Source organism: Pelodiscus sinensis, chromosome 15, assembly GCF_052426305.1.
Source record: "Pelodiscus sinensis isolate ZL-2025 chromosome 15, ASM5242630v1, whole genome shotgun sequence".
Taxonomy (NCBI): Eukaryota; Metazoa; Chordata; order Testudines; family Trionychidae; genus Pelodiscus; species Pelodiscus sinensis.
This window is the reverse complement of record NC_143066.1, coordinates 12,573,371-12,596,378: the sequence shown is the minus strand read 5'-3', so window position 1 is coordinate 12,596,378 and position 23,008 is coordinate 12,573,371. Positions and strand designations below refer to the sequence as shown.

General features: G+C 43.9%; 1 protein-coding gene across 3 annotated transcripts in view; it reads right to left on the bottom strand.

The window, feature by feature from the left end:
• Window positions 1-23,008, bottom strand: part of ABAT (4-aminobutyrate aminotransferase) — a 146,750-nt gene that overhangs the window by 58,329 nt on the left and 65,413 nt on the right. For all 3 annotated transcript variants that reach the window (XM_075899273.2, XM_075899275.2, XM_075899274.2), the window contains exons 2-5: window positions 18,363-18,495; window positions 9,903-10,000; window positions 7,317-7,346; window positions 3,601-3,718 (exon numbers count right to left, since the gene is read on the bottom strand). In XM_075899273.2, coding sequence (XP_075755388.1) covers window positions 3,601-3,718; window positions 7,317-7,346; window positions 9,903-10,000; window positions 18,363-18,432 — 316 coding nt within the window. In that variant the 5' untranslated portion in view covers window positions 18,433-18,495. The remainder of the gene's footprint in view (window positions 1-3,600; window positions 3,719-7,316; window positions 7,347-9,902; window positions 10,001-18,362; window positions 18,496-23,008) is intronic.

The window sequence follows — 23,008 nt, the reverse complement described above, 5'->3', positions numbered from 1 at the left end:
AGCCCGGTGCCGGCAGATCAGCCCGTGGTGCCGCCTGAGAGACTTGGCGGCTCGGTACTGAGGGGTTTAAAATCGCCGCCGCCGGTGCCGTTTAGGCGGCAGTTGACGGTGCCGGCTTTCGCGCTCCTGCCGATTCCGGCTTCTGCGTGGTTTTTGGAGCCGGTGCCGGTCTCGTTTGTCTAGGAGCCCGTTTCTGCCCTGGGGCTGCTGACCCAGATGCCTCGTCAGGGCATCTCATTTTGGTGGTGTCAGGCAACGATCGAGCTGGGGACGCCTTATTTTTTTTTTGTAACGGCTGTCCCGGGAGACGTGGCCCGCAATTTCTGGGCTGCTGTGCCGGAGGCAGGGGTAGCATCAGACTCTAGTGCCTTTCCATAAAGGATCAGCTTCAGGCGCAAGTCCCGATCCTTTCAAGCCCTCGCCGTCAGTTTGCTGCAGTGGATGCATTTTTGGGGGACATGCGTCTCACCCAAACACCTGACGCAGGAATCATGCCCGTCAGATGCCGGCATGGGTTCTCGGCAGACTGAGCATTTTTTAAAACCGGGGGACGCCAGCATACTGAAGTAGTGGGGAGAGAGAATTTGACACGTACAATCTCTCCTATGCCTGTCCCCCTCAGGCCGCCACAGAAACTGTCCAAAGTCTGTAGAAAAACTGTTTTTTTTTGTTTTTTTTTTGTTTTTTTTTAAAGAACTGGTCAATTTAACGCAAAAGTAAGGAAGGAAGATTTCTGAACTATTCACCAAAAGTGAAGACTCTGAGAGAAAACCGTTGGAACGAAACTGACAAGAAGGAGCTCTCGTCTGCGACCGAGGGCGGCTGAGAGGAACTGAGCAAGCCGGACCGCGCACAACACATCAAAGGCGCGAACGCCGCCTCGGGCAGCCACACATGCGCGGTCCGGCGGACCACGGCTCTGATAGCTCTCTGATTCGCGGCGCCGGGACAGGACCCGACACCTGGAGTGGAGCACCCACGGGGCCACTCGAAGAAGAACCAAGAATTCTCATTCATGCTGAACAAGTATCCTTTTCCAAAACATGCAATCTATAGCCTACCTCCACCAGCAGCTGCCATGTCTCTAGCAGCGCCTTAATGCATGTAGAGGCCAGCCTCACCATTTCTCTCTATTGACACTATCTTGTTTTTCATAGCAGATCTCCAATCTTTTAACTATATGTAGTTCAGGAAGCTTGCTGTTTCTGAACATTTTTAATCCATAACCTAAGCAGTTGACAAGAACTGAACTATAGTTTCTTAAGACCAGGATTTTCACCATGATCTCAAGGGAACAAAACTAGTGGCTTTTGGAGTATGAGAGCTGGGCTCACAGATAGCAATGAACTCAGATTTCTGGGACCCAAAGCAGATCCTGGGAGGAGGAGTATGAGAGCTGGGCTCACAGATAGCAATGAACTCAGATTTCTGGGACCCAAAGCAGATCCTGGGAGGTACAACTGTGCTGTACAGAGTACTGAAAAAACAGTTTAAATAATCTGTCACTGTATGTGAAAAGCTGAAGGGTGTACAAAAGGCCAGGAGAATTCTTTGGAGCACTCAAATATTTTTTAAAAAGATGCCTTAATTGTGGAGACATGGACGATACTGAAGAAAGGGGCACAGTACTGAAATAAGAGCACTATTAATAGATTCTGATCTCTTACAACTTTGTATGGACAAAGAGTGAGCATAGAGGAAACAGTTTTTCTAATAGAAAAGAGCCCACAGATATCCTCTATGGATATTCTCTACAAATGTTAAAATGTGGGTAATGGTGTAAATGTGTAACAACAGCTGAAAAACTCCTTGGACAGAGGATGTGGAACTCCTTGCCAGAGGATGTTGTGAAGACTAGACTTTAAAAGGGTTAAAAAAAGAACTAGATGCATTCATGGAGGTTAGGTCCATCAATGGCTATTAGCCAGGATGGGTAGGAATGGTGTCCCTAGGCACTGTTTGTCGGAGGCTGGAAATGGATGACAGGAGAGAGATCACGTGATAATTACCTGTTCTGTTCATCCTTCTTGGGCATCTGGCATTAGCCACTGTCAGAAGACAGGATATTGGGCGAGATGGACCTTTCGTTTGACCCAGTATGGCCGTTTTTATGTTCACCATGTTGTTCTGATCCAAAGCTTCAGCACTGCACAGTGTTAATTTGGCTTTTCACTCTGGGAAGGCTAATGTCAATCCTGCTTGGAAGACTCCCTGAAACCTGCTTTGGGTGCCACGGTAGTCCCTGGACCTCTGATTGAGAAACACTGACCTAAACCAGTATATAGTGTTGAAAAATTCAATCCGCTTGTTCTGTGCTAAATAAGGATGGTAGCAATGGGGAGTTAATGATACATAGCAATGGGCAAGTTCCGTTGTCTACTTACATTGTTTCATATGCTATGGAAGTTTCTTCTCTATTGGATAAGCAAGGCCACCATTTTTCATCTTATTTATCCATTTCAAGTTTCAGATGCAAAGGAGTGTGAGTTGTCAGGAATTTTTCATTATTAAATTAAAGTTTTTTGAGATCTTGTACCACAGGTGATTTTATCCTAACAGATTTGTTTTCTAACTGGAATAATTTGTATTTCAAACATTTTGTCTCCCATTTTTGCATATTCCTGAAAGGCATCTAAGAATTAAGGCCACAGACACCCTGGCCAGCTGGTGACTGAAAGACTGGCTAGAACACCACAAATGGTGTGTTTTGATTGGCTCTCTTTGTGTGAGGGCTGATCATGGTGATTTAAGAACTGAGGATGATCCCGTTAGTGTTGTAACTACATGCAAAATATGGTGATGACTAAAACAAATAAAAAGATAATTGTGTGATTAGTACACAATTTGAGATTAGTACACTTCTTAAAGGATGTGGATTATACAAACTAAGACATATCTTTTGTGAATGTCATCACCTTACTTCCATAATAAGCATGGATGAGAGCAGCCCGTCAGTGGCAGATCCCCTCTCTGGCTGGAGCAGTCCCCTACCCGTGGCAGTCAGGGAGCTGCTCCAGACCCCACTGGTTAACGGTTAATCAGTTGGTTAATCTTTCACATCCCTAGAACCAATAATGTATTTTATCATCAGGTCCAATAAAAAACTAGAAAATGGATTTCAGAAATGATATGTTCACTGTCTATAGAAGAGAGATGGGAGAGTCATAATGCCTTTGAATTAATGTTTTGTCTGAAGCTGGCAAGTCAGGTTGAGTGGGAGGAAAGCCTTTGTCTCAGAGGGGCACCTGTGCCCTTAAGGCAATATGCTTGGCAAAATATTTTATTTAGGCCATTAAATGTAATAAGAAACTAGTTAAAAAAGTTAGAGAACTACCCCCTTCCCCACTAATGATTCATCCCAAGATTAATATTATGGCTCTTCGTAGGTCTCAATATACTTCAAGTAAGCCTAGAGTAGACCCTTCAGCCAGGGAGAGATGCAGTTATGGAATGTAAAGCAGTGAATAACTAAGACTGCCATTTGGCATACATGGTGTCAGTCATTTCAGTGTTTATTCAATCAGCTTCTTTAGCAGAGATTGAGAAAGAAAGGAGCAGTTCTATAGCAAACCAAGAGCTTTAGTGCAACCTGGTTCTTACCTATTGGGATGGATGAAATCTGAGAGTAGAGATCCAGCATACGGTTTCCATCTACATCTACAAGGTAGTTACCTCGGCTTTCTTCATAATTGCAAAAAAAGTGCACAGCTTCTGCATTCTTACAGAAAAAAAAACAATAAATCTAGTTGGTGTCAGATTATTCAGTTCAATCTGGAGATACACTCAGTAAATGGAGATATATAGCAAAACCTTTCAAAAGTATCTATTGATAAAATACAAATGTACATATCTCAGTTATATGGGAATTAAGTTTATTGTAGCCCCTTACAAAGAGGGATTTTAATAAGAAATGCAGTAGAGAAGAAGAGAGAACAGAAAGCAGCACACTATTTCACACCTCACCTAAGGTGTTTTACAAATATCCGTTAGTTAATTAAATGAAGTCAAGGGAGCTGACAGAATTGTCAGCCTTTGGGGCATGAAGGAGGAACCCAGCTGCCTACTCGCAGAAGGCGTAGGGCCTGGGGCAGCCAGACCTCAGTGCCGGACTGTCCCCCACCCAGTGCTTTTTTTGTATTATTTAAAAAAAAAAAAAAAAAAAAAAAAAAAAAAAAAGGGCCGCTGGTAATCCAGGGGAAATGTTGTTGAGCTCTGACTGAAGGTGCTGGTACTGTGTCTGGAGGTGCCAGTACTGAGTACCGGGCAGTACAGTCACAAAAAAAGCACTGCCCAAACCTATGCCTCCCAGCCTTCAGCAACACCAGGAGTGCATCACCTGGGGCTCTAACAGCAATTTAAAGCAGTAGTGGCAGCAGCAGCTGGGAGCCCTTGATCCTTTTGAATCGCTGACTCCTAGAGCAGCTGCCCCTATTCGTTCCCCCCTACCCGCACTGCTCAGCAGGCCAGACTGAAGTTAACGATTTGCCCAATGTAAAATACTAAATCAGTAGCATAATAGAGAATAAAACACAGTATTCCTGACTCAGTCTTCTTTTCTAATCAGCTGCACACATAATGTGTGTGCTTGTGGAGGAGGGACTTCGCATGTACAGCCGCTCCCCGAGTTACGAACAAGTTACAGACCAACACTTGGGTCCATAACTCGAAGTGTTCATAACTCGGATCCCATAGAGTTACATGGCGACCACGCTGTTCATAAGCACGGATCGCCGTTCATAACTTGGATCTGCATTTACGACCACTTTGGTCATAAGTGCGGACGGTCGTAAGTGGAGGTGATCGTAACTCGAGGAGCGGCTGTACCAGTTTGTGAGGAAAGTTGAACAACTGCAAGGGTGCAGTTTTGTCACATAAGTTAAGTGTGCACATTACAAAATTGCTCTTTTGGTCAGATTTAGTAGGAATCCCTAACCAAAACAGTAAAAAAAAAAGGGGGGGGGTGCAGTGACTTCAGAAAACATTTCAGCAATATTTCAAAACTGTTACAAAGTTTTCTTCTATTCAAGATTGTACAATAATTTAGCCATAAAATACTACAGTCACAATTCAGGACACTGTACTTGTATTCTCCTAGTGCACCAGTTTCCTGTGTTACTTCCAGCAAGACAAACACCTATAGGATCTATATCAAGCATTCTTAAAACTTAAATACCAACCCGGAGAGATGAAAAAAATAGATTGACAGAGCCAGACGAGTACCCAGGCATCAGCTTATCAAGATAGGCCCAACAAAGACAACAACAGAACACCACCGGTCATCACCTACAGCCCCTAACTTAAACCCCTTCAGCGCATTAGTAACCATCTACAACCTATCCAGAACAATGACATCTCACTCCCACAGGCTTTGGGGGACAGGCCAATCCTCACCTACAGATAACCCCCTAACCTCAAACCAATTCTTTCCAGCCACCATGCATCACACCTCCATCATACCCAGAAACCTACCCTAGCAATCAACTCCGGTGCCAAGTCTGTCCACACATCTATACAAGCAACATCATCACAGGACGTAACCATATAAGCCACCACATCAGAGGCTCATGTAACTGCACATCCTCTAATGTGATATATTCCATCAAATGCCAGCAATTCCCCTCTGCCCTGTTTATTGGACAAACTGGAGAGTCTCTACGACAAAGGATTAATGGACACAAATCAGATATTCAAAATGGCAACACACAGAAACCTGCTGGGGAACATTTCAATTTGCTTGGGCACTCACTAATGGATCTAAGTGTCTGTATTATTTCAAAGCAATTTCAAAAGTCCGCTGGAGAGAGAAACTACAGAACTGAGTTTCATTTACAAGTCTGACACCTTGAATAGAGGACAGGCCACTACTTTCCACATCCTAATGACATAACACCGTGTACTAAGATTACTTATGGACCACTCTATTCACCTCATTTAGCATGGACACTCTAATTGACAACATTTTTTCTCCATTTTCCCCTCTTCTTTTTCCCTTCCCATCTCTTCTTTTTCTCTGCTATTTATTTGCAACCTGAACCCCTTTAACTCCATTCATCTGAAGAAGTGGGTTGTGGTCATGAAAGCTCATGATACCATCAACATTTTTATGAGTCTCTAAGGTGCTGAAGGACTATTCACTGTTTAAGTTTTTCCAGCAACGACAATTTACCTAAAATCAGGTTGACTTCTCCTCAGACTGATAACAGACCGACTGCTACAGTTCTAAGCACCACACAGCTCTTTGTAAGCAAGCCTACTTTATTCTGAAGGTAAAAAGCATCAGAGAAAACATATTAAAAGACCCCTACACACATGCTAACAAGCTAACTGAGATCACCCTAACTCAAACATGAAAGACTGCACTTGCTTGAGCCCAACACCCCACACATTAGGGGTCTCCTTGTGGTTACAAATTCATGACAATGTCAGCTCAGAACAAGTACACAGAACTCAGTACACCAAATTCTTCCAATCCTGTCCTGTCCATTGTCTGGATCAGGAAAAGGCCACGAGTCAAGTTTAAATTCAGGTTATTTATCCAAAACTCTTTTGTCAGTCTCCGGAGAAGCCGGTTTGGACTTGTGTGTGTCTGTGGAAGTGGGGGATAGGGGTGTGTGCAAATGGCTTCAGAATCTGATAATGGAGGAAGTATATTAGCACCCCCTTTCTACTTAAGAAGGTACATACAGTAGCACATGCACAATTGCATTTGTAATACAGAGTACCCCAAGGAACCAACACCAATTCAATAAGCAGGACTATGTAGCACTTTAAAGACTAACAAGATGGTTTATTAGGTGATGAGCTTTTGTGGGCCAGACCCACTTCCTCAGATCAAATAGTGGAAGAAAATGGTCACAACCATATATACCAAAGGATACAATTAAAAAAAAATGAACGCATATGAAAAGGACAAATCATATGTCCTTTTCATACGTGTTCATTTTTTTTTAAATTGTATTCTTTGGTATATATGGTTGTGACAATTTTCTTCCACTATTTGATCTGAGGAAGTGGGTCTGGCCCACAAAAGCTCATCTTGTTAGTCTTTAAAGTGCTATATAGTCCTGTTTTTTGTTTCAGCTACACCAGACTAACATGGCTACATTCCTATCACAATTCAATAAGGTTTAACTTTATTCATTAAAGTGTATCTTAATTCCATAAGGTTTGTTCAGGGTATTGTCAGTCTGTCAGAACTACTCCTAGATTTAAATCTTTCCTGCATAGTTTTGTACTGTGAACCTAAAGCTATAAAATCTGACTTAAAAACAGAAATGCTGAGAGAAAGGCATAAAAAAATAAACTTGATGAATTACCTGAATTCCATTTAGCTGTTTCATTAACTCCTGAAAGAAAATAATAAAAAAATTAAGTGTCTTGGATGAATTTAGGTTGTATTCCTCAACTGAACCGCTTTAATGATTCCTATTAAATATCTGACTCTGTCAGAGAGAAATACTATCTAGCTAACTGAAACCTTCACATCACTTTCAAAACTACAGTATCAGTCTGTAACTTGCACAGCCAGTTCTGTATTCCATCTGAAGGACTAGGAGACAAGCAAATATACTTTTTCCCTTTCATCAAACTCTAATTCTTAATACTATCAACAGAAATTAGGAAAACAGGACATTAGACATAAAGGGCAAAATTTCCTCTCTGATCAGACATTGTGACTCTTTACTCAAATATTCTGCCATTTCCTGAGCAGAGTTCGCCTCTATACCCCTGTTCCCTCGGTTTATGGGCCCTGGTGCAACTGTACCACTTAGTCTACTGAAGCCACACTATTAAAGTAGAATTTTACAGGTGAGATCTTTCATGAAGATCTGGGAGGAAAGTTTTATTTTAAAATATTTAGACATATACACAGCCTGATGTTTGCCTAACATTTGCCTTAACAATTTTCATAATCTGATCTAAGTGTATATAGAGTTATTTTTCTGCTGCTAGGAATTCCATTCATTGGTGCTCATCAGTTTTGTTTCTTCCATTCTAGCCTCTCAATCAGGGGTAGTGTTCTCTTTAATCTGCACACTTGCATGACCACACGCTAAAAGTTTTAGGTCTGCCCACGTAATTTTAAGAGCCATGCAGTAGCACTCACCACTTGCCTTCCTGCTGGAATGGAAGGTGAGTGATGGTGGCGGCGGTGGGCAACTACCCTTTTAATCCACCTGGTGCCGGGGAACTCTTCTGGTAAGGCTGCCCCAGCTGGAATGGGCCTTGTGCAGCTGCTGCTTTACTTCAGCTGGAATGTGTGACGTGAGGCTGTTCCAGCTGGGGCAGCTTCATCAGAATGGGCCTCGTGTTGCTGCCACTTTACTCCAGCTGGAGCCAGGGCTGCCTGTAGTGCTATCTTTAGTCCCCTCCGGGGACTGGGACCACCGTACTAAAAATAGCACCATGGGCAGCCTCTGCTTCAGTCCCAGCACGCAGTCCCACCCAAGGAGCAGGTGGGGCTGGAGCTGCGGGAGTGCAAGAAAGGAGGGAACAGTGTGATGCTGGTAGAGGAAAAGGGAGGGACAATGGGGGCAAGAGGGAGGAAGAGGAGTGGGGAGGAGGGGGTGCCTGGAGAAGAGGGGTTGAAAGAAGAGGTGGGCATGAGGAAGGCGGGGGTTGGAGCAAGTCATATGTGAGGGCACAGAGGAGCATGAGGAGAATTGGGGCAGAGGGTGGTTAGGGGGTAGGCACCAGGGAGAAAGAGGGAAAGAAAGGCAAGGGCAGTGAGGGAAGGGGGAGGCACCAGGAAGGGGCAGGGGTAAAGGAAGGTGCAGGTGCCAGGGTGTGACGTACTGTGGGTACCTTGCTGGTTGCTAGGCTTGGGTTGTGAGTGACCTCCACTGGCTGCTGTCTGCAGCACGGCCCAGCAGGGCAGGGGATGAGTCATTATGCAAGGGGGCTTCGAACTTGTCTGACCAGTTATCTCCCAGGGAGCGGAACTATGGGAAGAAGGGGAGCGGAGCCCTGGGTGGGGGCAGGGCTGGAAGTGAGTTAGTTAGGTTTCTGGCTAATATCATGGAAGAAGCAGCCTAGGCAACAGGCTCGGATTTAGGGGCCCAGGCTCCCCCATCTCAAGAGGGGCGGAGGCATCCTAGGCCTGCCCTGAAACCAGATTACATCTATGCTGTGCTGTATCCTGGAGAAGCAATAAACTCCCTCTATTCTACTGGCTGGTGGAGTCTGTCCGTGCCATTACGGGGATGCAGGAGACGGGAAAACCCCAACATGCCGTCACACAGGGGTATTGTGGAAGTTAAGCAGAAGGGTAGACATGTGAGGGGAGGGACAGGCACCAAAGGACAGAGACAGGCCAGGCGGGTAGAGGGAGGTGTTAGGAGAGGGGATGGCGAGAGGTAGCTACAGACGATCAGAGTGGGGCTACAGGAGGAGTGGACACTTGGAAGAGAAGGGTGAGTGCAGGGGTCAAGGAGGAGGAGGAGGAGGCCAGGTCCCCAAAGGGCTGAGGGGAGTGATAAGGGCAGGAGCCAGGACAGCAGAGGAGGATGTGGGGTAGCAGGCACCAGGGGAGCAGATGGGGTGAGAGGAGGGTGGGAGACTTGGCAGCAGTGGGACAAGGGAGAGGTTTATAAGATATTTATTAATAACTGGGTGCCACAGTGGGACACATCTGAACTAGCGCAAATTAACTCAATACTGGTGAACATGACAAAACACACTCCACTCATGAATGGAAAATCTTTGTGGGAGGAACACTGATCTGGGGGACTAAAAGAAATTGGATTCAGTGTAACATATAATGATGTTTATTTATGATTACAATCATCTTTAGCTCCTGGTTTTTATATATCAGGCATGGCACTGTGTGCTAGTCAATCAAAATACGGCTACTGGGAGGTAGGGGAGGGGAGGATTACAACTACCTCACTTTGTAAACTTACTCTAGACCTAGGCCCAGGAACTTCTGTCTTCATTAATGGTCCATCATAATCGAAGTCCACATCAATTTTAGCTGCAGTTTGACTGATCAATCTGTGCCCTGCAAGAAATAAAACAATGGAAAAAATGAAATTACAAACTTCCCCTAAAATAAATCTCTGATTCTTTACCATAATAAGATTATCCAGTAACTGAGGGCAACTATGTTGTATTCTGTGAAGAAAAATTTCATGCCCGATTCTGATCTTATGCCAATGTAACTTCAAGGAAGACAGTAGCATCACCCTAGTTCAAGGGAGATCAGAATTGGGGCTCCCCAGCTCTGCATTAGAGAAGAGGCGGCACAGTCTACTGGTTAGAGAAGGGAGAATGGGAATCAAGAATCCTATGTTCTATTTCCAAGTCAGCAGCAGAGATGATGTGTTACACTGAACAAGTCTATCCCTGAACTCCCATCTGTAAGTGATTCACTACGTTCAGAAGTGCAGTGACCACTTGAAAATTCCGATGGAGCCCTCAGATGAAAGGTGTTAGCGCAGGCCTGGGCAAAATCCGGCCTGCGGGCAAAATCCGGCCCACCAAGCCATCGGATCCAGCCCACAGAGGCAGCGGGGAGCCCCAGGCAGGCTCCTCAGCTTGCCCCGCAGCCCCGTGTGCTGTGCAGAAACGCAGTTGCAGGGCTCAGTTTGTTTTGAAACTGGATGGGAGGGGGGAAGTTTTAGGAGCCATCCCGCTCCCAGCTCATTCCCATTGGCCTCTTTCTAGCAGAAACCAGCCAATGGGAGCTGTTTGTTGATCTAACAAGTAGCTAAGAATAATCATGTCCCCTCTCCTGGGCTCAGATATTCATGAAGCACACGGCCAGGCAAGCGCCTGCTAGCTGGGAAACATTTTAAGCTCTACAAGCTGGCAGGTAGGTTAGTTTGGCAGCTGGCAAGTAAGTCTCTTGGCCACAGTCTACTTCTGGTACCCCAGCTCTTTCCTGCCCCACCTCTGTCCCCCCCATTCAACATACCCAAACCACCTGTCCCCCTCTTACTCCCATACCTCCTCCCAGATCTGGCACCCCACTCTCTTGCCCCAGATCACAATCCCCTCCTTCCCTAGGTCACATCCCAAACCCCTGCACTCCAGTTCCCTGCCCTAGATCACAACCGCCCACTTCATCCCAACTCTCTCCCAGACTCCCTCCTGCACCCCAGTCCCTTAACCCCAAGCTCCTTTCTGCACCCAACCTCCATCCCAGACCCCGCATCTCCATTAATATCATGGAAGAGTGCAGCCATCAATCACTTTCCAAAATCTTGGAGTGGCCCCTTGTCAAAAATTATTGCCCATTCCTGAGTTAGCATATGTTTAGTAATAATTCTAAGGGTGTAAAAGAAGATGTATACCTCAAAAGAAAAATGACTGTTAAACAAATGAATATTGCATGACTAAGACAGCAGTACTGCATGATTAGAGAGCTGGGTCATATTGTGGTTATCTTTATTCTCACCTATGGCTATACTGCTGCTCTGTAGCCATGCGTGTAATGGAGGATAGATTACAGACCTGACATCTCTAATGAAGCAGAAAGGCAGAAAACTACCATGCTTCATCAGAATAGATTGCTCCAGTTTTTTTAAAGGAACGTGGGCAAAATATAGGGTTTGCATGTAGGATGTAGAAAACAGCTTTTCCTGTTGTCCCCACCAAAACTGTAGTATTTTCAAGAGTAAAGTAGTTCACAAGACGGATTCTCGGTGCTGTTTATTGAGTAAAATCTGAGGCATTCACATGTGATGAAAAATAGCAAGGCAAATTTTGTAGGATCTTAAGGTTTTTAAACTTACAATGCATTCATAGAATCCTAGAGCTGGAAGGGACTTCAGGAGGTCATCGAGTTCAACCCCCCTCCCTAGGTAACCCATTCCAGTGCTTTACCACCCTTCTACTGAAATAGTTTTTCCTAATATCCAACCTGGACCTCCCCACAGCAACTTGAGACCCTTGCTCCTTGTTCTGCCATTCGTCACTACTTTGGAACCTCCCCTCAGGTAGTTAAAGACTGGTATCAGATCCCCCCTCACTCTTCTCTTCTATTGACTAAATAAGCCCAAACTCCTCATAGGGATGTAAGAGAGTAGTTGATTAGTCAAGTACCCGATGAACCTAGGCCTAGGCTTATTTGGTAGTCGAGTTGACTACTTGCATTACCCCCACTTTTGCTTGCTGCCTCTATATCAGAGGCAGCAAGCAGGGTGTGGGGGGAAGACAGAGGGGGAGGAAGAGAAAGGAAAGGAAGAATCAGTGCTGGGGGAAGCCTTAAAAGTTAGTTCCCCCCCCCCCCCCGCATTGTCTTTGCCTCCCTGCTGCTGCCTCTATCAGTGGCAGCAGGGGAGTTTGCTTCACGGAGCAGCCCCTGTCTGTGGGGGATTCCAGCTCCCCATTGAGACCCCCCACAAACAGGGGCTGCTGCTAGCTGGGCAGGCAGCCGGGCTAAGTCCCTGCTTGTGCTGGGGCCAAACCCTGCTGCAGCTCTACAATTTAAAAAACAGTACGAGCTGGGCAGCCTACCCACCGGCTTCTACTGTGTTTTAAATTGCAGAGCTGCAGCAGGGTTTGGCCCCCAACCCATTGCGAGCAGGGACCAATATGGGCTGCTTGCCCAGCTGACTCTTACTACATTTAGGAGCCAGGGGGTAGGATGCCCGGATCCTACTGACTTTTAAATTACTCTTTTAAGCTGAAACGAGGTTTGGTCCCAGCATGAGCCAGAACTAAATCAGGCTGCCTAAATGTAGTAGGAGTCTGGTGGGCAGGCAGCTCAGCTCAGTCCCTGCTCACGCTGGGTCGGGGACTAAATCCCACTGCATCGCTGCAATTTAAAATGCAGTAGGAAGTGGGGGGTAGGCTGCCTGGCTCCTACTGCCTATTAAATTGCAGAACCGCAGAGGGGTTTGGTCCCTGCATGAGCCAGGACTGAGCTAGGCTGCCTTCCCCTATTGAGTAATTGAGCAGTCGATAAAAATTCTATAGACTTTTCGATTACTAAAATAACCTAATTTTGACATCCTTAATCCCTCAGCCGTTCCTTGTAAGTCAAGTGCTCCAGTCCCTAATCATTTTCGTTGCCCTCAATGGGACCTTCCCCAGTGTGTCCACATCCTTCCTGTAATGGATGGCCCAGAAGACAGGTGCAGAAGCAAAAGTGGCATGGTATCATATTGCCACCCTTATTTTTGCACTGCTGCTGATGGGGTACTGTCTCATATAAGTGCTCAGCTACCAGCTGCCACTCTCTAGCCACCCAGCACTGAAGGCAACCCAGAAGTAAGAGTGACTCCCCCTAAAATAACCATGCAACTCTCTGTAGCCCTCTTTTGGGTCAGGACTCCCAATTTGACAAACACTGGCATCCCTGGTGAAAACTGTATAGCAGAAGCACACAAATGACCAAATTTCAAGGCAAGAGACCAACTTTCAAAGCCATGAATTTGGTAGACACTGTTAACAGTTGTACACAGTTCCAAGCTGTGACTTGTGGGCTGCTCCGGATGGTAGCAATGAGGGTGCTGCTTGTGTGGAATCTTTCCTCAGGAAGAGGGACGCGACCTATGGTGGAATCAAGCTCGGCTCCGATGAAGTTGCTTTGCTGGGTGGGTTTTAATATAGATTTGTCCATGTTTATTTGCAGACCCAGTTTGTGGAAGCACCAGATGGTCTTTGATGTTGCTAAGAGGGCATAGGCGGGGGACTTCAGGAGATAATTGTCCAGGTAAGGGAAGATGAGACAGTGTTTTCTTAGGTGAGCTGTTATGTTCACAAGAACCTTTAAAAAGACTTGTGGTGCAGTGAAAAGACCGAAGGGAAGGACAGTGTATTGGTAATGGTCCACCCATAAAGTAAATTTTATGAAACATCTGTGGGCTGGGAGGAGATTGAGAGCTGAAAACTAATCTCCCTGCCCCAGGATAATCGTCAATTTTGGTTTCTTGACGTATCTGCTCAAGCACTGAAGGTCTAAAATGGGTTGCTAGCCACTGTTTTTTCTTGCCTGTCAAGGAATAGAACCCCTCCCCCCTGTAATGAGCAGGTACTCACTCTATTACTCTGAGTTGCACCTCGTTACAGAGTAATTGCACATGAGAGGGGACCCTGAAGAGGGATGGGAAAGGTGGATGGGAGAGAGGATAGGGATTCTGAAGGGGATGGTATATCCAGAGCAGATAATTTCCAGGACCAATCTGTTTCTGGTAACAGCTCCTAAATTCTTTCTCTATCATCCCTGGCTAGAGACAGAGTCTAGCAGAGTCTAGCAGCCCCGCAACTCTTCTTTTCTTAAAACTTATTTCCTCATCTTCATTGCTAGTTTGTTCTTAGTTCATAGATTAAATTAGATTTTTTTTTGTAAAAAGAAGGCAAACAAACAAAACAAAAAAATCCAACAAAAAAAACACCCTTCATTTATCTCAGCATATTGCCATGTTGGACTCTCCAGGATTTAAGTCATGTTCCTGCTGTAGACAGGCCATCCCTGTTTCAGATGGTCACTCATAATATGTCCACTGTTTGGAGGAGTTTCATGTACCCCAAAATAATGTGTACATTGCAACAAGGCTCAAGAGTGCAAACGCAGAGAACTGCTCTTAAATCTACTGCTTTTCCAAGACTCCCTCAGATCGGCATCTGACCCAGGACCCCACCCCAACATCAGAAAAAGATAGAAAGCCTGTCAAAAAACAAACGGCTTTCTCTTCATAATGGAGCAGACACCCTGCAAAAAGATTAAAGCCTAAGTCATTTTCCTGAATGCTGGCCACTCCACAGCTCAGCACGTAAAACTTGACAGTCACCTCGGCACCGATCGTGAGTTGGCTGCAGTTTCAAATAGTGCTGAGGTTCAGGGCTGTCAGCTGCCACAGGATGGCCACAGTGCTGCTACCACATACTATGGCAGTGGCAACAACCTTTGATGCTGCCACACTGTTTTGATATCTATTGCGCTAACGCCACCCTGCTCAGTACTCTGGCACCAACACAATATACAGCCCCCACAATGTCATCACTGCCTCAGTCAAATACAGTATCACAGCATAACCAGCACCATACCATTCACTGTGGTTTGACATGCACAACAGTTTTTCCATCAGGCTGACCTGACTATAAATCACTCCCTGGATGAGGAGGATGTGGTGTAGAGAGAATTGTTTTCACGTTATTCCTCACCAGTCAGGCTACTGACATATGGGGACCCTCACAGACAACCCACATCTGCCAGAGAATGACTGCCATGTTACGTTCCCCCGTGGATGAGACCACCAATGCCATTCTCCAGCCATGCTGGAGCACATGGGACTACTATAGGACAAGGCATAGCACCCACCATGTATCATGGAGGCAGGGGTTCAAGGTTTGGTATCATGGCAAACAAACCATTAAAAATCCTTTAAATCTTTTATTAAAGATAAAAAAGACAGTAAAACAAGTAAAGCATCTGAAATATAAATTAAGTCAAGTTTTCTTTAACAATATCCCTTATTCTTTTGCCCTTAAATTAGAGAAAAATTTTAGAAGGAAAACTGCCCAATTTGACGTTCTTTTCTAAAGTAGTAAAGGTAGTAATAGATGTCCTTTTTGAAGAAAAGAGAAGTTAGCTGAGATGGTCTGGAGCTGTTGTTAAAATCCGGACTTATTTCCTAAAAGATAAAATGGGACAAATATAGAATATGAAACTTCTAAGTCTGGTGTTAATTCTCACTTGCAGCCTCTCTGCTAGAGAAATACAGGCACAGCACACAGTCTTAGCAGATACTCTGAGGCTTGGCACAGCATTGGGCTGTTTATGGAATTGCTGTTAGCTGCCTTTTATCAAAGACCTACAGCAGTGTTATGAAGTCTTGGCCGGCTAAGCCAGATTTTCGTTAAACAAAAGACAAAAGGAGAGAGATAGGAAGGAGAAGAAATAAGATAGTGGGACGGAGGAGACATAAAAGTTGGATGGGGAGTATGTGATAGTGAGCACATACCATTGGAGATGGTAATGTCATTTGGGTCCTTCCTGTTCTGTTTTGTTCTGGCCAGGACAAGCTCAGGATTAGGACAAGAAGGCCTAGTGGTGTATCCTGAGAGACAGTGAAAGCGACTGCCATGACGGTGAAGCTTTCTACAGGCTGAACCTCTCTAACTTGGGACTCTCTGGTCTGGCAACATTCAAGATCCAATTGGGCTATCCACCAGTGCTGGGAGCCCAGCACACCTCAGCTGGGCTTCCCGGCAATGCTGGGAAGCATGGTGGTACCAGTAGGGCAGAAGGGATGGCAGCAGGCTCTGGCCAGCATCCAGTCCAGAGCTGTGGGGAGGGAGTGATAGCGGTAGCAGAAGGGCCAGAAATGACCTCCCCTGGTCTGCAAACATTTTTCACCCTGGACTGTTCCGGGATGGTCCAACTTGATCTTTCTTTTCTCTCTTTCAGTAAGCCAATTCCCACATATTTTTCTTAGAAAGTCTTTTTTTTAGGGGACCGCTCAAGGGAATGATCAATGGAATAGCCCACCTCCTCATTATGTTTCCACTAATTAAGCCTAATTTCCAAACCACCAAATTTGATCTGTTAATTTCAAGTCCTACATTTCTCTCGTTTACCAGACATGATATTAACACAGAGCTTGCATTATACGAGCAGGTCTTTTTGCTTGTCTGTGCCCTTTTTGCACTTTCACCCATCAACATTTATTGTGACAAGTTATTGTGATATTTTATGAATTTTTATTCACTTTCCCCACAGTTAAGTTCACAAATAGAATAACTCTGTAGGACCAATCATCAATAAAGCTCCCAGGTAAGGGAGTTTTGTGGGGCTCCCACAAAAAAGTGGGTGGGGTTACAGATGCTTGCCCCCGATGCTTTTTTTGTTTAAAACAAAAAAAAAGTGCCGTTACTCCAGGAGAAAAGTTGTTGAACTCAGGACTGGTCAAGGATGGTCCAACTTGATCTTCCTTTTCTCCCTTTCAGTCAGCCAATTCCCACCTATTTTTCTTAGAAAGTCTTTTTTTGAGCTCTGACTGGAGATACTGGTACTGCATCTAGAGGTGCCGGTGCTACTTTCTCTGTTCTGTACAGCATGGGGAAATCTAAAGGGAAGGGTGTCAGCAGTAGTGTACTCAAGAAGATTTCCACAAATGTTCTCCAGAGAGGAAAGGGGTAACATAACACTCCTGGGTGTCCAGTAAACAGCAGTGAACTAGTATCTATGGTTCCAAGAGCATGAGACTGCCCCTACTGTCTGAACTAAAAACACCACTCTGTTAGCCAAAGATGTAGTAGGGTCATCAATCTCTATCTGGTCCAGCCATCACTACACGGAGACAGAGAACCACAAAAAGCAGTTGTGGTTACAGATGTTTGCCCCCAACCCTACTATATTCTTCAATTTCAAGGGATAGGTTCACAACACAGCCTTGAACAGCCTTGACACTCATACCCGGTCCCTGGATCATCTGCTCTTCCCTGTAACTCCCTGGTGGGGCTTCTCCACACTCTAGGAGGATCCCCAATGCAGAAGGACGCTTCTGAAAAGTTGACCAAGCAAAGGTAAGCTGCTCTCTGAAGTACAGCATTTAAAAGGAAATCAATTCCTTTAGTACAAAGTTTAATTTCTGAGTGGAAGTGATGCTTAGTTTGTCTGCATTTTTTTCCGAGGTGGGTTTAACATTTATTAGCAAATAAGAATGAGCCATTTAGTCCAAATTTCATTTGATATAAAACTGGAGAAAATAGACTGTCTTATATTTTATGCTGTTTCAAAACTCGGCTCAATCCATACCTTTAGAAAAAATCATGAGGGCCCAGAAGTTTATTTGCTTTGAAGAAACTGTAGGCTTAATATTTCTATACAGTATACTAACGTACAGGGCAATATCCAAGCAATATTTTTTTCATTATATACCTAGGATCAGATAATAGTTTGACACTTTATATAATTCTTACATGAAATACATAGCTAACTGGTGCTCCGTCAGAAAAGTAATGTGCTCTCAATGTGTTCTTTACTAATGCAAAACTCCCACTGAATTCACGGAGGTAAGGAATGCAGAATTGTACCTAATGTGCATAAAAAAGAATAAATAATAAAGGCCACTTTTGACAATTGATTTCTTATTTCCACACCATCCAATGTCAGAAAGATGCCCCATAAAAGCAGAATTCAGCAGATGAAAAAGAGATTTGTTTATTTATGAAAAAATCTATTGTTGCACAAAATACTACCTATCTGAATATTTTTTCCAACATTTGCAGTCTTTTAAGAAAAACTATTTCTGACATTTCTGGGCTATGACTGTAGAATTAGTTAAAGCTGCTGAATGCAATGGTAATGTTTCCAAATATGAAGGATCCAAGATTATTAAACAAAACATGGCATCAGTGAATCACATTGATAATATTTTATATAGGCATGAAGCATTAAAGAAAGAACTTACCACATGCAAAGAGCCTGCAGTTCTGTTGCAGGGAACAAGTCAGCTGTCGACTGAGCAACATTGAGGCCATTTTACTCTTTCTTTAATCAGAAACTCCTCAAACTGGAGAGAGAGCCTTTTCCCAGTTTCTGTTCTGAAAAAAAAAAAAGAAAGAAAAAAAGAAAAAAAATGCATCTGTGTTCCTACTGATCTAGTCATCATGATTACCGCTTCACTCCTCCAAATGGAGAGAGCCAGAAAGGGTGTTATAATGAAGGAGAGCAAGGAATGAGAACACAACCTATCTGATGATGCTTTCTTCTGCAGGTAAATTACTTGGAGCTGTCATCTATCTCTTTTCTCCCTAATAAAGGGTTGCAAGTCCCATGGATGCAATGATGAATCTTTCAATTTACATCAAAAACAAATTTCATTATAGCAACATTAAACAAGTCCTGAGTTAACTGGGAGAAGGGGAATACCCACCCTCCCCCTTATTACTATTGCAAGGTAAAAAAATGATTAGTTATTTAACTCTTACATAGCACATTCATTAGTAGATCTCAAAACACAAACACTGTATCATTATCACTGTGTTGCAGATAAGGAAACTTAGTTAGAGGTGATAATTGGGGAAAATACCATTAACTCACAAACATCCCACTCTCCCTACCTCTACTATCATCAATTCACAGACACTTACCTTCCTTCCTTCCCCTCCCCCCCCCCCCCGCATCCTCCTCCTGTTCTGCAATGTGATTTGTCCTTTTCATATTTGTTCATTTTTTTAATTGTATCCTTTGGTATATATGGTTGTGACTACTTTCTTCCACTGTTTGATCTGAGGAAGTGGGTCTGGCCCACGAAAGCTCATCATCTAATAAACCATCTTGTTAGTCTTTAAAGTGCTACATTGTCCTCCATTTTGCTTCAACTACCCCAGACTAACATGGCTACATTTCTATCACCATGGTACTTATAATGCTTTATGACTGGTACTTGATCATTTATATAATTAATATGACTACTGTTAGACAACTGCAAAAAATCTTGTTCAAAGTATACCACGTAAGGTGTTGTTGGGAAAGTTATGATTTACAGAGTATGATTATCTTGTTTGTATGCACATACTGTATCATCTTTGTCAATATTTAAAATTTTAAATATTGACAATGCATGAGTATTTCAAATATGTTTGTTCCTGGGGTAACACCCACAGTGTGAAAGGACTGTTCAAGTTGATGGCTCATTAAAGAAAGAACACTTAATACTCACAATGAACTATAGAAGAAATTCATCCAGCCCAATGAGTAAGGCTTACCAAATTCAGAGTTCATTCTGATCAATTTCACAATCACAGGATTTTTAAAATACTACATTCCCATTATTTCAACTCTTTAACTCTGTACATTTGCAGTGTTGTAATTGACCCAAAAAAGGAGTTGTAGGTAAGGGGCACATGGCTATTAGGGGGAGTTTCAATACTGCTACCCTTACTTCTGTGCTGCTGCTTGCAGAGATGCTGCTTTCAGAGCTGGGTAGCTGGAGAGCGCTGCTAGTCAAGAGCCCAACTTTGAAGGCAGAGCTGCAGACAGGAGCAGCACAGAAGTAAGGATGACATAGTAGGGTTATTGTCACTCTTTACTTCTGCTCCACTGCCTGCAGAGTTGGGCCCTGAGTCAGCAGCTGCCACTCTGTGGCTGCCCAGCTCTGAAGACAGCAGCACAGAAGTAAGGAAGTGAAGGATAGTATGGTGTTGTCACCCTTACTTTTGAGCTACTGCTGGCAAGGTGCTGCCTTCAGAGCTGGGTGACTGGCCAACAGCCACCACTTTCCAGCTGCCCAGCTGTAAAATCAGCACAGAACAATACCATGTAGCAATACCATGACCCCCCCCCCCCAAAATAACCTTGTAACCCCCTTTGCAACTCCCTTTTGGGTCAGGACTCCCAATTTGAGAAACACTGGTCTTCACCGTGAACTCTGTGTAATATAGAGTAAAAACATAAAAAGATCAGACTTAATAGTGATAAATCAGTTTTCATGGTTCATGATGTGTTTTTCATAGCTGTGAATTTCATAGGGCCCTACCAATGAGCCTTCCTATGGATGCTTTAGCCAAAATATGAGTTATTAAAGTATACAAGGGCCTGTGACCCTGGACTCGATCGTGTGCCTGTAATTTTCCACAAACTAAGATTGAGAGCACAGAAGCATCTCCATTTTGCCTCTTTCCTGCTCTTATCTCTTGAAGCCCTTCCAATTTTTTGGACATTACCAGCATCTTTACAAACAGGCTGTCTGTTCACTGCTATTACTATTACAAGCCAAGTCCAAGAACTCTGAAATGATTGTGTGGATACAATCCTTAATCTAACTCTTGTCTTCTTCTAATCTAGTTGATACCTTGGGATTAGAGGACACCATTCTATACGATGAAATTGCTGTTCAAGTAATCACTAATCAGAGTCCAGTGTCTGAGTTGAGACACAAGGGCTGGAACTCCTAAGGAGACTGCATTTTTGACTTCTCATTAACCAGTGTGGTGAGACAGAAGTTTATTTTTGTTACAGGGTTGGTATAGCTAATGGAAGAATAACCACCAGTTTGGGGTGAGTCTGCTCTATTTATCAGCAACTTCTCCTAAATCTGGTATTCTCAGCTGTGACCAACTGAGGCACAGTGACAGTGCTGTGCACAGGTATCCAAGGGAAGTCACTGCAATCTAAGTAGCTCTGCTAAGTGAAGACTTGGATCTGCACTGTAACATGGCTGTTTCTTTCCTCTGAATTATCTGTAATAATGGGAATAGTGCCTAACTGAGTTATCCCCATTCATGACTGTACACCAATTAGCCAGAGGGTTTAAATTAAAATTTTATTCTTAAAAACATGAACTCATGTTTGGTTCAGTACAGCAAACATCTTGTTCTTTCCCATCAACCTCCATCCAACAACACATCTCAGGGAAAATTCTTGTGCTGCTATTTCTTATGGGGTTACTCTTGATTATCTGAAGTTGTTGCAATAGTTATATGAAGTTTCAGGTACATATATGCAGTCCACAGGCAACGTCATTAGTGTACTGCATACAACCCCATGAGAATAGCCCTATATATTTTTAGGTGATATGCTGTGAGAATTCATCAGTTTTTCCAGCCTCCTTTCAGAGAAGCATTCTGCCTTTATTGCATATATCATTACTATGTATCTAATAAAATAACTCAGGACTAGATGCCTGGGAAGCTGATAGTCCATTGTTACATGGATGAAAAGTGCCTTAGCAAACACTGGAAAGATCAGAAGTTTAATTTCTGTTACCATTAACCCAGATGGCATGTGCTTTACTTTACATATGATTATTTTCTGCCAGATCCCGAAAGTCCCAGCCACTCTGGTTTATTGATTCAGAAAGACAATTCTTATATTAAAAAGAGCCCCTAAGTCTTCCCTAACATAATCAAACAAATACTTGGATACACTTCGATTATGCATAGTTCGATTTAAAAACAAATCTATTTTGGAATCAGCCACCCTGAGTAAACACATGCATATTTGCTTTCTTCTTTGGAAAAGTTAGGGACTCACTACATTGGCATGATACACTTCTCATGAGCACCCTTTCTGGTTGAGTGTGTCTGTGGACTTTAAACAGTCCTAGCCCTGGTATCAGGCCATACCCACAAGGCTTTCTCCCAGGAGGCAATGGTTTCACCATCTGCAGGCCCTTCTGGGGGTTTACCGCTGTACAACTGTAAGCCATTTGGTCAGTGGCTTTTTGGGAGGGGGAGGGCAGAACCTGAGCCTCCAGTTCTTCAGGTCTCAACCAGGGACCTTAAGAATAGCAGTAACCCACCATTGTGTCCCCTTAACAAAACTGCTTTAACTTCTCTTGGCCACTTCCCCACTGTCACAGCCTTCACTGATGCTTTACCCTTAGCTCAGGACTCTCCGGTGTTCAGCACCTGTAGCCACCAAGGAGCTCTTCCACACTTCCACCTCCCCCATTCTACCAGCACTGAGCTGTCCATGGTGCTGCAGTTTCCTTTAGGCAGCCTGAAGTTTCATCTGGACTCCACCAAAGAAATGGCTGGCTGCTCCCCACAGCCCCTCTGATAGACTGCAACGGGCTAGCCACTCTTAAGAATCTCAGAGGACTTAGCTCCAATGCTTCTTTCCTGGGATGGGTGTGACAGAACCCTGAGGCCTTCAGCATACTCACAATATACATTTATTAATTTTGGACCAGGAGCTTAATGGATCTGGAGCTAACACTTGTAGGAAGGAAAGTTACTTTGTTTCAAGCAGAAGGTTATTGGTCCCTTGAATGCCTATTAATATATTCCATAACAATTCCTCTCCACTTTCTCCATATAAGCTCAGATCCTTCAAAAACATATTGACTTCAGTGAGACTCCTCATCAGCATATAAAATTAAACATGTGTTGCATCAGAATCATCCTTTACACATTGATTTTAGATACAGGCAGTTTATCCATCATATGCTTGGGACAAAATCAATGTCATTGTGGTAGGAAACTGTTTACAGGACAAAAATAGTCATGATCTCACCCACTGAACCACTAGCTAATAAGCCAGGATCTTATAGCACTGAACTATGTACTTGATCTTTACTACTGTAATCCCTTGTTTCCTTCCCACCCCTTA